The sequence below is a fragment of the Mobula birostris genome, chromosome 6 (genome assembly GCF_030028105.1).
Source record: "Mobula birostris isolate sMobBir1 chromosome 6, sMobBir1.hap1, whole genome shotgun sequence".
NCBI lineage: Eukaryota > Metazoa > Chordata > Chondrichthyes > Myliobatiformes > Myliobatidae > Mobula > Mobula birostris.
This window is the reverse complement of record NC_092375.1, coordinates 180,116,304-180,130,864: the sequence shown is the minus strand read 5'-3', so window position 1 is coordinate 180,130,864 and position 14,561 is coordinate 180,116,304. Positions and strand designations below refer to the sequence as shown.

Here is a 14,561-nt window from a genome sequence, read left to right as displayed (position 1 = left end):
ATCTTGGGGGAGAACTCTCAACCTGTGTGATTAGGATTTTGAAGCTTTTTTTTGCACCTATTTGCTGCTTCTTTCCTGAGGTTGGGTTAGGATTTTGAAAACCAGATGCATGGTGTTATCAGAGCTCTATACAATGGCAGTAAGATATCTTTATTCTTTTAGATTCACTTGCAATAAAGAACATATTATTTCCTCTTCTAATTGCTTCCTGCACTTGCATGCTAGGGTGGCAGGGTGGAGATATGTCTCTACCAAAGGAGGTGTGAGGCACTTCCTCCCTCCGCGAGCCAGCAGGTCACCCTTGGGCAAGGTGTAGCACCTGCTTAGCACCCCCCACCACATCCCCCCCCCCCACTGATCATGGTCATGTGAAGCCATGGGAGCAGGTGGTGGATAGTCGATTGAGCAGCTGGTTGTCCGACCGCGGACGCCAGGCAGACAATCTCTGAAGAGTATTCATAATGGCTGGGTCACCGGTCTTGTGAAGACACTGCACAGAAAAAGCCAATGGCAAGCCACTTCTGTAGAAAAATATTGCCAAGATCAGTTATGGTCACTGAAAGACCATGATCACCCACGTCATACGACACAGTACCTGACGAATGAACTTGCATACTAAATTTCAGTGACTGTTGCACAGGGTGTCCTTGCCCCCTCTGAGAATCAACATCCTTCAGCCTCTCACCATTTAGAAACATGTCCAAACATTTTCCTGCCAAAATGAATAGCCTTACATTTTTTCACAATGCATTCCATTTGTTATTTCGGGTCTAAGTCCTGAGAAAGACTGTGAGTGTAGAAGGGAGCTTGCCACAATAAAGATGTGTGATGGAGTGACGAGGCAGAGGCTGGCAGGTGAGGGGCAGCACCAGGTGAGGGGTGATAAGCAAATGGATCCAGGTGGAAGACGTAGAGGAATAAAGTTGGGAGACAGTGCCTGCTGGGTGAAAGGTAAAAACAAATAAGGAGGGGGAGAATGGACAGATGGAGATAAAGAGCAGCAGTGAACCATCTGATTGGCCTATCAGAGTTCCCTTTGGGAACTAGTTGACTTGATCAGCATTTCTGATCTTGCTATTGTTCACGATAGCACTTAATTTAAAAAAGAAGAAAAACTAGTCTTATCAGAATGTATCTGCAGCACTTGTATCTTCATTTATCACAATCCAGCACTTGTATCTTCATTTATCACATTCCAGCCTTTATCTTTACCTCCACCCTTCCAACCTCAGCTGGCTCCATCTCCTTATCTGTTTCTACCTATCCTCCAGCAACCACCGTCATCCTGCTCCACCCCATTCTCTTAACGCAGCGTGTGATAAGGTGTGACACAAGGGCTTGTTGGCCAAAATATCAAGCATCCTTCTCTTTACAACTTGTTGTTCAGGATGCTTGTGTGCACAAGCACAAACATTTAGGGAAAAACAGAAGAATGGGTTACCACAAGGATCAGTACTAGCCCCAGCTTTGTTCGGCTAGTATGTCAATGAGTTATCAGCACCGCAGCCCTGAAAGTGGGCACCCGTTATTTTTTAAGCAGCTGGTTTTGTGCGGCTTGATCAGGGCTGTCTGGGGCGCTTCAGCGAAGAATGGTTTGCTCTGCGGTCTACAGAGGGCTAGCGGTGCGGCGCTGAACTGAACCAAACTGAACACCTGGTTTGATGTTTGATATTCTATGTGTTGTCGCTTGCTTTTTGCAGTTTGCGCAGTTTGTTCTTTCTTCGCACGTTGGGTGTTTGATGTTTTTCTGAACAGCTTCTATGGTGTTTCTTTGTTCCGTGGCTGCCCGCAGAAGGACGAATCTCAGAGTTGTGTTCTGTGTACATATTTTGATAACAAGTGTACTTTGAATCTTTGACTTTTTACTACCAATCACCTGCTAGGACCTGGGTTCATCCTGACCCCCAGTGATTGCTCTGAGGACTTGCATGTTTTCTCCATGACCGTGATACGTCCCAGGTGTTTTAGATTCCTTCCCCATCCCAGAGGTAAGCGGGAAGTTCAAATGGTTATAGTAAATTAATTATCCTTTCCTGTGGGTAATCTGCAAAAGAAAAAACTTGCGGCAATACAGGGAAATAGGGGGAAGGAAAATGTTCCCTGGTCTCATGTTCCTTCTCACTATGTTTCCGTACTTTTCTTGGAGCCAGCATGGACTCATTTGTTTCTAGTGACTGTCCCCTACGCTGTTATAAATATGTAAAGAAAGGATTATTGGCACAAACACAAGGAAGTCTGCAGATGCTGGAAATCCAAAGCATCACACTCCCAATGCTGGAGGAACTCAGCAGGTCAGGCAGCATCAATGGAAAAGAGTAAACAGTCGATGTTTTGGGTTGAGACTCTTCTTCAGGACTTACTGACATAATCTGCCTTTCTTAATCATTACCAGACGAGGCAGGGCTTCTGTCCAGTCAGACTTTCCAATATGGCCTGTCTTTGTGGTGGCAATTAAACCATGACAAATCCTTGTTCACTGGCAGCTCTCTTTCCTACATAAAATCACCAAGAGTGCCTTTGTTTGAATCGATGCAAGTGTTGAGTAAATAGATGTTACAGAACTTGACATGGTGTGGTAGAACAAATGCTGAAGGACTTTGTCCTGATCTTGGGATCCTACAAGAACCGTTTGTTTTGCAAGTGTGGGTGTAGTACAATAAAACATAACTGGGAGAAAGAGCAGTGAGCACACGAAGGAGGTAAGCTGCTAAAAGTGGGAGGAGGAGACGGGGTGGCTGGGTTCGGATTAGAGGTCAGTTTTACTTAGGGTGTTCAGGCTGAAATATCCCTTTCTAACACCACAGTCAGAAGCAATCTGCGGATGCCTCCATTCCTCTTTTGTACCCACCGCAGTCAAAAATGCAGACGCAGAGTGCATTGTAAGTGGCTGTCAAGGTGATGGAGAATTATGTTCGGTTCCCTCCAGGCCGAAGATCAAAATAGTTTCAATTGTTTTGAAATTGTTTCGAATTTGCAGTGGAAGGAAAAATATTATTATTCTATAATAACAATACAATCTTACATTTTTTAGCATTGTGCCAATTTAGTTTGTCATATTTGGAACTTTCACATTTTCCTGTGCTGGTATTTTGATTAATTTGTTGTCAATCAACTTGCAAAATCTTTTCTGAGGTAGGGAACGGAAATATATTTACTACTTTTAAACCCTTCTTTTGAGGGGATCATTGCATTTGCCGCCTTTATTCTAATCAGCTCACTAGAATTGAGCACTTGGCAGCCTGGAGTCAAGCTGAAAATAGTCCTTGTACATTAATAACCAAGTGAGATTTGTGTATCGTGAAGTTGAGCAGTTTGCATGCCATCTCGGGAACTAAAACACCCAACCATTCGGTGTCACATTTGAAATATGACATAAGAAATGCAATCAGGATGTACTGCAGTGCTCCTGTGCTATTTTTAAAATGTATCATGTACACATATATAAATAATTTCCTAAAGTGGATTTTTTATTTCACAGCTCCCATAGAACCATTACTATGCAAGTTTGCAGATGGTGGTCAGAAAAAGCGGCAAAATCAAAACAAGTACGTGCAGAATGGCCGAGCGTGGCACCGAGAGGGAGAGGTGAGACTTGTAAGTCCTTCCATGAACTTGAAATAAGCTTGTGAAATTAATGTTGTCATCGAGATTCATAAATTAGAGATTGTTACATGTGTGTATATAACTCACAGAAGATATCAGTTAAAAAATAAAACTGACCACTTAGGAAAGATACTTTCTGGAGTCATGTTTCAATCAACACTGACATTGCCAATAAAAATAGAACATGCTGGATAAACTTAGCAAATCAGACAGTACCTGTGGAAAGAGAAACAATTATCATTTCAGATCTAAAACCATTCATCAGAACTGAGAGGGAAAATTTAACCGATATACAGCCGATTTAAGTGCCATTAGATTAGAAACATGATAGTGTTGAGACCGAGGTCAAAGGATGAACTGGTGTTCAGCTCACACTTACTTGCCTCAGCCTTGAACTGGCACTGCACCTGTGGCCTGCAGCCAGTGGGTTCCTGGGCCGGCTGCTGCCCTGAACTGGCTCCATGGCTGTGGCTATGGACTCACTTTCCGGGACTCTGCTGTTCATGTTCTGTGTAGTATTTGTTTACATTTTTTTACTGTCTGCACAATTTCTTCTTTCTTGCACATTGGATGCTTGACTGTCTCTATGGTGTGGGTTTTTTTTTGTGAATTTTATTGTTCTGCTTTGTTTTCTGGCTGCCTGCAATAAAATGAACCTCAATGTTGTGCATGGTATACATGCTTTAATAATAAATGTACTTTGAACTTTAACATTTTTAATTGCTTCACAAGCCTATCAACTTAAAGATAATAGTCAACAGTTTCTACTTTTAAAGTCAGTAGCTAAGTAATGGAGCAGTGTTTTTCTTATCCACAACAGAAAAATGTACTGACATGAATCAGATGAATTGAAATAATGTACAAGAATTATTTTTATCCAATTTATAGGAATAATCATTTTATAACTGTAGACTAAGCTGCTTAACTAATTTGTTTACTAACTAACTTAGTTACTAACTAATTCACTTTAGTTCCAATTCCCATTCTGATATGTCGCCTCTTGTGCCAAAATGAAGCCGCCCTTAGGGTGGAGGAGCAACATCGTATGTTCTGTCTGGGTAGCCTCCAACCTCACACCATTTCTCCATCTGGTAAAATAAATTGCCATCCCCCTCCCCTCTTCTTCTATTCCCCACTCAGACCTCTTCCCTCTTCTCACTTATCTAGCACCCCACCCCCCACCGGGTCCACCCCACTGCCCGTCCCTTTCTCCTAAGGTCTACTCTCCTTTCCTATCAGATTCCTTCCTCTTCCCCCCTTGACCTTTTCCACCCACCTGGCTTCACCTATCACCTTCTAGCTAGCCTCCTTCCCCTCCCCCACTTCTTCATTTAGGCGTCTTTCCCTTTCCTTTCCAGTCCTGAAGAAGGGTCTTGGCCTGAAACATCGACTGTCTATACATTTCCATAAATGCTGCTTGACTTGCTGAGTTCCTCCAGCATTTTGTGTGTGTTGCTTTGTTTAGTGTTTGAATGCAATAACGAAATTGACAATAGTTGCCTTAAAGCACTAGAAACAGCTAACTTTTGTCATATCAGATTATTACAGGCATATTGAAAATATTATTTAAGGTGAGACCAATTAAATTTTTCAGGCGGGCATGACTCTTGCGTATGATCCTGCTGCCATGCAAAACGGGTAAGTATCAAAATCGCTTTTCTGTTTCTCCTTTCAAACAATATATTAATAAGTTTTTGATGGGTATACAATTTGTTTTCCACAAGTTCTATTATTCGTTTGTGTTTTGCTCCATGTTGCCTGGTACAGCTGATCTTGGCAGTCTGTCTCTTTTCAGATTTTATTCTGCACCATATAGTATTGCAGCAAACAGAATGATTGCACAGACATCTCTTGCACCATATATTGCATCTCCTGTTTCAACATATCAGGTTGGTTTTCAGACTTACAAATCATTTTTTTTTTAAACAAACTGTGATTATGAATGTGTGTGACGTCAGTAAGGGTTGGAAAGATTAAAATCTGCTTGAACTTTAATTAGATATCTTTGTGTTGTTTTCCTTCAGCCACTTCAGATAAGAAATATAAATGCAAATAGTTTTATTTGAGGGGCAACTTACCTACTGTCCATTTAAGGCAGTGATGAAGTCCCTCCATGTCTGATGGTGTTCGTGGCTTCCTTCATTGTGTCAGTAGCTTCCTCTCAGTTTTCACTACTGTCAGTCACACAAGTCCTGGGTGGAGACTCAGGAATACCATCACACTCAGATGTAGAAGGATTCTTCATTGCTGTTTCTGTAACAATTTTGTTTTGACCAGTCAGGGTGGTTAGCCCTGAACAGAACCCCGGAACCTGGAGAACCGATGGACCACTCTTAGTCTGACCTCTACCCTTTGACCTGTTTGGCATGGGTGACCCTACCAAGAAGCAAAGTATACATCCCTGACTCCAGCCAATATAGCTCACCGAGTCTTTGAGGGGCTACTTTAGACTTGTATTTTATTTTTTTAAAAGGTTCATTGATATTCTAATATGCTGTGAGCCATGCAGATCAGGAGATGATGTCTGTAGCGTGAATACAGATTGCAATAAAAGTAATGCAATTTGCTCCCCAAATCCCAGTCAGGCATGTGCTTTGTTTTTATCCCCATTAATGATGTATTCTCATACCATACGACAATTCTATCAAGGACTGAATACTGTGTTTGCCTTTTGCCATAATGTAATTCGATCTCTCCACATTTCATTGCAGGTGCAGAATGCATCATGGATGCCTCACCAACCTTATCTAATGCAGCATGCTGTAAGTTTGGTCTCAGAGTTTCATTTTTATCTTACAATGAAGAATATTCTAATTAGACCGATATATCATTTCTAATGTTCTTGTTCATGAACAAGTTCCGTGTAGAAACAATTTCTAAACATCTACAGGAGTGTTACCATTCTACTTTGCCGGTCTGCCCTGATGGGAAGGGGAGAGGCTTCTTCATGTGGGCAATATCTAAGTGGAATTCTTGGCCCTTGCTTATGGTTGGAGAACTCCACCTTCCCATTGATCGATGGGATCGTATTGTGGTGACTTTGTACAACTGATGAGTGCAATTCATGTTTGCTGTCACAAGCTCTTTTAAATAAAATATACATTGGGCCAAATGGTGCAAGACAACCTGTACTTCCCATCTACCTCCCATGAGATTGCTACAATTCCACTTGACTTTATACAACTGATTGGCATCCTTCAAGCCACATGACTGTACATTGAGGCATCCTATGAATAGTGACTGGACGTTGTATGGGTATGTCATGTCCATCAAAGGGCGGCTCACTCACCTTTGGTCCCCACCAGACGCTCTGCTCTTGCTTGTGGCTCTACAGTGAGATCCAACGGCCAGGATGGTGGCTCTGCCACGCTCCATGCAGAGCGAAGGGCGTGACAAGGCACAGAAGATGTGATTAGACCTTTCCGAATCCTTCTTATTAACTTAAAATATATGAATAGAGGAGCGGAGTGGACGACATGATTGAACGTGTTCGATTTAAGATAATGGTCTAGCCTTGTTTTGTTTGCTTTTTTGGGTTTAGTATTTAGTTTTTTTTGGTTTCTTTTTGGGGTTTTTCTTTGTATTTTTTCTTCTTTTTATTTCTTTTTTCTCTATGAAATATTACATCATGAGTTTGGAAGTCTATTATACCTGTATTATCTGAAATCTTTTCTGTATATGCTTACTAACAATAAGATTATTCCAATCTCTCTGTATCAACATTGTTATGTTGTTTATAACTTTGGAAAATTAATAAAAAGATTTAAAAAGAAAGACAAGGCACAGAAGATGTCATGGTCATCCGCTGAAATCAAGGAAGACCCCAGTTTGTGACGCTTGTCGTAGCACTGGTTCCAGGTTTCTGAGGTCAAGGGAGTGGAGCTGCCCCAGTACAAGAGTTTATCCACCTTAAAATCTCTCCCGCACATGTTTCGCGTCATCATCGGGCATGACAGACAAACATCACAGACTTTGAGCAGTGTGCAAACTAAGGCCCCAGCCACAGGCTTTTAAAGAGGCCTTTTCTGCATGGTCTCCCAATGTCTTTGATGAGTCCAGAGGAGGTTCACGAGGATGATTCTAGGAATGAAGGGGTTAACATATGAGGAGCGTTTGGCAGTTTTGGGCCTGTACTCACTGGAATTTAGAAAATTGTGAGGGGATCTCATCAGGATCTACCAAATATTGAAAGGACTAGTAAGTTGGATGTAGGGAGGATGTTTTCTATGGTGGGGGTGTCCAGGACTAGAGAGCAGAGCCTCAAAATTGAGGGGCAACTCTTTACAACAAAGGTAATGAGGGGTGTTTTTAGCCAGAGAGCAGTGAATCTGTGAATGGTCTGCCACAGACATCTGTGGAGGCCTGTACTGTCTGTGTATATTTAAAGCAAAAATTGATAGTTTCCTGATTGGTCAGGGCATCAAAGGATATGGCGTGAAGGTGGGTGTTTGGTGTTGAGTGGGATCTGGGATCAGCCATGATGGAATGGTGGAGCAGGCTCAATGGGCTGAATGGCCTCATTCTGCTCCTATGTCATTTACATTTAAAAAATGGAAATACATCAAAATTATTCATTTAGAAGTTTAAGATAAAGTAATTTGAATATGTTTTAAACTGATTAAATCATTAACAGTAACTAAAATAGAGGAAGAACACTTGGTTTCCCATACCATTTTAATGATGGTCTGTGACTCTTGAAATTAAGAGGCTGAGCTAGTATCGACCAATGGCAGCATCAAGCTGAAAGACCAGATATGAACTGCGTGCAACTCTTAAAAGTAGTGTCAAGCATTTTGCTGAGGGGTGGAGAGGGAGATTATATTCACTGGTATTTCTGCTCCAGCTCATTTTGTACTCCACACTATAATGTGGTAGCACAGGGGTGCCAATGTAGCATAGTGGTTAGCACAACACTTCACAGTACCAGTGACCTGAGTTCAATTCCTGCCACTGCCTGTAAGGAGTTTGTACGTTCTGTCCATGACTGCATGGGTTTCCTCCCGGTGCTCTGGTTTTCTCTCACAGTCCAAAGACTTATAGGTTAATTGTTGTTGTAAATTGTTCTATGAGTAGGCCAATATTAAATCGGGGGGGGGGGGAGGTTTGGGTGGCACAGCTTGAAGGGTTGGAAGGGCCTGTTCCATGCTGTTTCTCTTCACAGCCACTGGCTTGTCATCAGTGCGATCTCATTATTGTTAGTAACTGAAAGCTGAGAACTTAAAGGTTGTTTATGCAGTGTAGAGTTGACCTTGTGATATAAACGTCTCCTTCCACCTTCATCATGGAAGATGCTGTCTATTAAATCTGCACACTCTAATTCAAATTATGGTGCAGAAAGCTTAATTGACCAAGAGACTATAAAACCATAAGATATAGGAGCAGAATTAGGCCATTTGGCCCATCGAGTCTGCTCTGCTATTTCAACATGAGAGGGATCCATTTCCATCTCAGCCCTCATTGCCTGCCTTCTCCCCGTATCCCTTCATGCCCTGACTAATTAGGAATCAGTCAACCTCTGCCTTAAATATATCCAGTGATTTGGCCTCCACAGCCACCTGTGGCAATGCATTCCACAAATTCCCCACTCTCTGGCTAAAGAAATTCCTCCTCATCTCTGTTCTAAATGGACATTCCTGTATTCTGAGGCTGTGTCCTCTGGTTTTAGACTTCCCCACCACAGGAAACATCCTCTCCACTTCCATTCTATCAAGGCCCTTCAACATACAAAAGCTTGATTAATTGATTAAAAGAGCTTTCAACATTGATAGCTCGATGGACTGATTAATAAAGAATTCCAATATTGTTTAATATAGGAATTCTTAATGAATCAGACTTATATAAAAGACTATTTCAACAGCACCTTTCAAACCCAAAACCTTTTGCAGCTAGTCACAGTTATTCCCAGCCTGTGATCTATGGACCCCTTACTTAATGGTATTGGTCCATAGCATAAAAAAGGTTGGGAACCCCTGAGCTTGAAGGACAAGAAGAGAAACAACAAACCCATAGGAATAATTCCACCTGGAAGCTGCCCTCCAAGCGATACTTCATGACTTGGAAATGTATAGCTATTCCTTCACTGTTGCTTGGTCACAAACCTGGAACACTGTCTCTAACAACATGTTAGGTACCCCACACCCAAGGATTCCAACAAGGCAGCTCACCACCACCTTCTGAAGGGCAACTAGTAATTCTGCCTCAGCCTTCAAACTCCACGTCCCTTGAATGAGTTAATAATAATGCAGAATACCGTCTTTGATAGGTTGATTTAGTTTTTTTTATCAAGTGGAGTGGATGTTAACTACTCTGGTAGTGCATGATACTTTTATGACTCTTTCGTATCCACCAATTTTGATTCAGTTTGTGCATTAAATATCTGTGCTTGAAAGAAGTAAAAGGAATGTTCACCACCTACTTGTTTCATTTGCAGCTGAAACCTTTCATTTCTGATCTTTGTTTAAGTAATAGTGAGTCGATCTCATTGAAACCTATGGAATGTCGAAAGGCCTTGATAGAATGGAAGTGGAAAGAATGTTTTCTATGGTGGGGGAGTCTAAGACCAGAGGACACAGCCTCAGAATAGAGGGATGTCCATTTTGAACAGAGATGAAGAGGAATTTCTTTAGCCAGAAAGTGGTGAATGTGGAATTTTTTGCCACAGCAGCTGTGGAGGCCAAATCGTCGGCATATTTAAGGCAGAGGTTGATAGATTCTTGATTGTTCAGGGCATGAAGGGATACGGGGAGAAGGCAGGAGATTGGGGCTGAGAGGGAAAATGGATCAGCCATGATGAAATGGCGGATCAGGCTCAGTGGGCTAAGTGGCCTAGTCTGCTCCTATATCTTATGGTCTTAGATTTACTGCCATCACTAGATGGTGTCCTTGTTGACACATAAGTTTTTTTGGTTATGTGTATTCAATTCCAGGTGGCAGTCACCGATGACAGAACAAATAAAAATTTAATACCTCATTACAAGGCCCAAAAATGAACTATTTGCACAGACTTTCCACTGACATCTCAGTGCTCAAGTTGAACTTTCATCAGAGCATTAACTCTGCTAGTGAACAGAAGAATACAGCGCATGAGTATTTGAGAATACATTGAGTATTTGTTTGGTCACTTCTATCATACTTTTATATTTATGAAAACCCTTATGCCTCAATAAATAGATTTCTCCTTTCATTTAGGGAGCAGTGATGTCTCCATCCATCGATCATCCTATGCCAATGCAGCCTACATCAATGATGGGCCCACTCACACAGCAAATGAGTCACCTTTCAATAAATAACACAGGAACGGTATGTGGTGTTCCAGAGCAGTGTCATTAATATCCTTGATGGAAGTTTACCTTATAAACTAAGGACAGTATTGGATGAAAGGAAGAGACTTGTAAGGTTGCCAAAAGATTAAGAAATTAACAGAGAAAAAGCAAAACATGAGTAAACCCGGCAAGACCTTACAAGTACCAACACCTACCTTTCCATTTCTCTTTTTCACATCTTTAGAAGCTCTGACAATTATTTCATATCTCTTGCACTTTCACTCTCATATTCTAAGGCAGCAGGTTTGTCTTGGCAGATAGGTAACACAAGGCATGGAAAGTTGACACCTTTTTCATTCCCGAAATATTCTTTTCAGTACAGAGAAAAATTAGGTAATGTACAAAATGCTCTGCTGATGTTTGAGATGAATTTATAACATCTAATATTTACAAGGATAATTCCTCTCACAGATAAGTTCCTTCATCTAATTCTATTGTCTCCATTGTAAATGCTGTACTGTAAGTCAGTTATTGTTACTCCATTTTTGGTATAAATGTCCTCTTCATTTTATTTCTAATCCTAATACAGTCATTACCTTCTTTAACTTGAAATCTAAGTCCTTTTTCACTTTCATACTTGGTATAGTTATGCTTTTCAAGATCTTTCTGATGGACCATCTACTGCCTCTGGGTTATGGTTGTATTGAATATTTTAATGTACAAAGCCAGTATACAGTATCTATTTTTAAATGTGAAGATATTTTAGGAGCTGTGACCTTAGATTGTTTTTACAAGCAAAATAAAGTTTCCTGTTTTCAAATATTGAGATTTTTATGTGTTAAGTTATTTTAGCATCCCTGTCTGTTTTACGTATCGTAATAAAGTGAAAGCTAGTGTCTGACATACAAGTACAACTATTGGTATAATTCTCTGGCCAAGGCAATAGAATCAGTAAGATGATGGACACCGGAGACTGTTAATACAGTATAGATATTTTGTTTTTGTTTAAGTACATGCCTACTGCTGCAGCTATTCAAGGAACGTATATTCCCCAGTACACACACATGCCAACAGCTACTGTTCCGATTGAGGTGAGTATATGTACACATCGTATAGCCATCAACTATAACCTGATATGTTGTTTACTTTCAACTGCACAAAGTGAAATTTTACAAAGGAAATAATAAAAGTTCTTCTGTGGAAATATGTACATAATTACTTTAATTATGTTTACATTGCATATGCTTAATAAAGTATTCTTACTGTATGTTGTGGCTTAACCGATGATGATGTCAGAAGTATTCAATATGCATGGAAAAGGGACATTTAAGAAGTATGATTTATAGAATGCCTTGTCTTTCTGCCATAACTGCTCATGCAATAAAATGATTATGCCTGTGAAATGAAGTTCATGAGTTATTGGCAATCAATTACTTCTCCCTATAGATATTTATTTGTGAGAAGCTGCAGGTGACCATGAGAACATTTGAGTTCACAATAGTTTGCTGCTTTTGATTTCAGCATTAATCATTGAATTTCTTTTGTTGCTACAGGAACCCAGTTGTCAGCAGCAGCAAGTTAGTGTGGATTCATCATCTGAACACTCTCCCTACTCTTATCAGCAAAGCAAGTAATCCTCAGGTAGCCATCAATTATAGCATGTGTTAATATGTTTTTTTCCCCATACATGAATGATTCTCTTGGGTCAAATTGATAAGAATGGCAGCAACCACCTATCTATTAAACCACAGCACAATTTAAAGGCAAGATCATTATAAATAGAATTTATTTCAAAATTATCATTTCAAAATAAAAGTCACTTCAAAATATCTCTATTTTCTAGAATGATTTAGTAAAGGTAACAGCCCAATAAAGCAGAATTTTGTTTTCACACATTTACAAAGTTGTCGCTCTGAATTTGTGTACTCTAAATCATTGACAAATAGATTCGGCAGGCTGAACCAGTAACATTACTCAGCCGTCACCAATACTTGGCCTGTCCTTGAATGCCATTTTAAGTGCTCTTCTAGATGTTTATTAAATGTAACGACTGAACGCACTTCCATCACCTATTAATTAGTGTCGTCCTGATTGTAGCCACCCTTTGTGCAAAACAATTCTACTTCAGGTTCACGCTATACCCCTTCCCCCTCATCTTAAGCGAAGTCCTCGAGTTTTTAACATCAATATTATCTGGAAAAGTTTCCTAATATCTTCCTGGTGTATGCTCCTGATAATTTAGCCTATTAAAATCACTTTCAATCTCCTCCAGACCAAAAAAAATCAAACTTATCTTATCCAGTCTCTCATAAGTGAAATGCCCCATTCCCAGCAGCACCCTGGTGAATCTCCTCTCCACCCTCTCCAGTGCAATCACATCCATCCTATAATGTGGACTCTAGACTTGCTCACTGTATTACCGCTGCAGCCTAACCAATGTTGTACAAATCTCTTCAAGCTCTTATAATCTTTTCCCTGGCTGATATTTGCATTTAAATAATCAGGATAAAGGTTTTTCCCTTTTGCTTATTTTTTTCCCCTTGAGGCCTGAGTGTCATTGATAAAGTTCAAAACTTGTGTCTTCTTTATGTGCGCATTCACAAACACAATAAGTAGATCCTATTCTAATAATAGGTGCATCAGGAGCAAAATTGTCAGAAATCACGTGACATTATAGTCTCGTAACTATATAGTCAGGGGGACAGATAGGCGATTCTGTGGACGTGAAGAAGAAACGTGGATGGTAGTTTGCCTCCCAGGTGCCAGGGTCCACATTTCTGAATATCCTGAGGTGAGAGGGTGAGCAGCCAGAAGTTGTGGTACATATTGGTACCAACGACATAGGTAGAAAAAGGGATGAGGTCCTGAAAAAGGAATACAGGGAGTTAAGAAGGAAGCTGAGAAGCAGGACCTCAAGGGTAGTAATCTCAGGATTGCTGCCTGTGCCACGTGACAGTGAGGATAGAAATGAAATGAGGTGGCAGTTAAATGTGTGGCTGAAGAATTAGAGCTGGGACAGGGATTCAGAATTCTGGATAATTGGGACCTCTTCTGGGACAGGTAGGATCTGTACAAAAGGAACAGGTTGCACTTGAATCTGAAGGGGACCAATATTCTTGCAGGCAGGTTTACTAGAGCTATTGGGAGTGATTTAAACTAATATGGCAGGGTGATGGAAACCAGTATGATAGAACTGAGGATGAGCCAGCAGGTTTACAAGTAGATGATGGATGTAACCACTGGCGGCACCAGAGATTTTTTCTTGCTGGCGCTACAGTGGGGCTGAATTATTCAGTGATGATGCTGAGGGATGTACTGTATGGTAATATGTATTAGCAAGGCCAGACGCGCGGCGTTCAAAAGTCAGTTTCAAGCATTATGTGCCTACTATAAATGCCTCTGTTGATTCACAAGCAACAGCAATTGATGGATCTAATATTGAAGTGAACTGTGACAGTGTCAACAGCATTGGAGACAACCCGGGCCACACAGAGCATAAACAAACAAACCAACAGAGCATCCGACCCACAGCGCACAAATTGAATCACGCACCAATCCCGCAATCAGCATCAAATGTGTGCTTTTCTTTTTTTTAAATTTTATTTTATTTGGATAAGGTATTCACAAGTAATACACAAACTTTTTTTTACATATATAACCTTTTCCATTTTTTATGTGAGTAAATCTATATTAATT

The 14,561-nt window shown here is 40.6% G+C and overlaps 1 protein-coding gene across 3 annotated transcripts in view; it reads left to right on the top strand.

The window, feature by feature from the left end:
* LOC140199625 (RNA-binding motif, single-stranded-interacting protein 1-like) overlaps nt 1–14,561 on the top strand; it is a 215,447-nt gene that overhangs the window by 187,479 nt on the left and 13,407 nt on the right. For 2 of the 3 annotated variants that reach the window (XM_072262017.1, XM_072262019.1), the window contains exons 7-13: nt 3,479–3,594; nt 5,198–5,241; nt 5,399–5,492; nt 6,315–6,365; nt 10,792–10,902; nt 11,876–11,956; nt 12,419–12,506. In XM_072262017.1, coding sequence (XP_072118118.1) covers nt 3,479–3,594; nt 5,198–5,241; nt 5,399–5,492; nt 6,315–6,365; nt 10,792–10,902; nt 11,876–11,956; nt 12,419–12,499 — 578 coding nt within the window. In that variant the 3' untranslated portion in view covers nt 12,500–12,506. The remainder of the gene's footprint in view (nt 1–3,478; nt 3,595–5,197; nt 5,242–5,398; nt 5,493–6,314; nt 6,366–10,791; nt 10,903–11,875; nt 11,957–12,418; nt 12,507–14,561) is intronic. The other variant, XM_072262018.1, reaches the window with a different exon arrangement.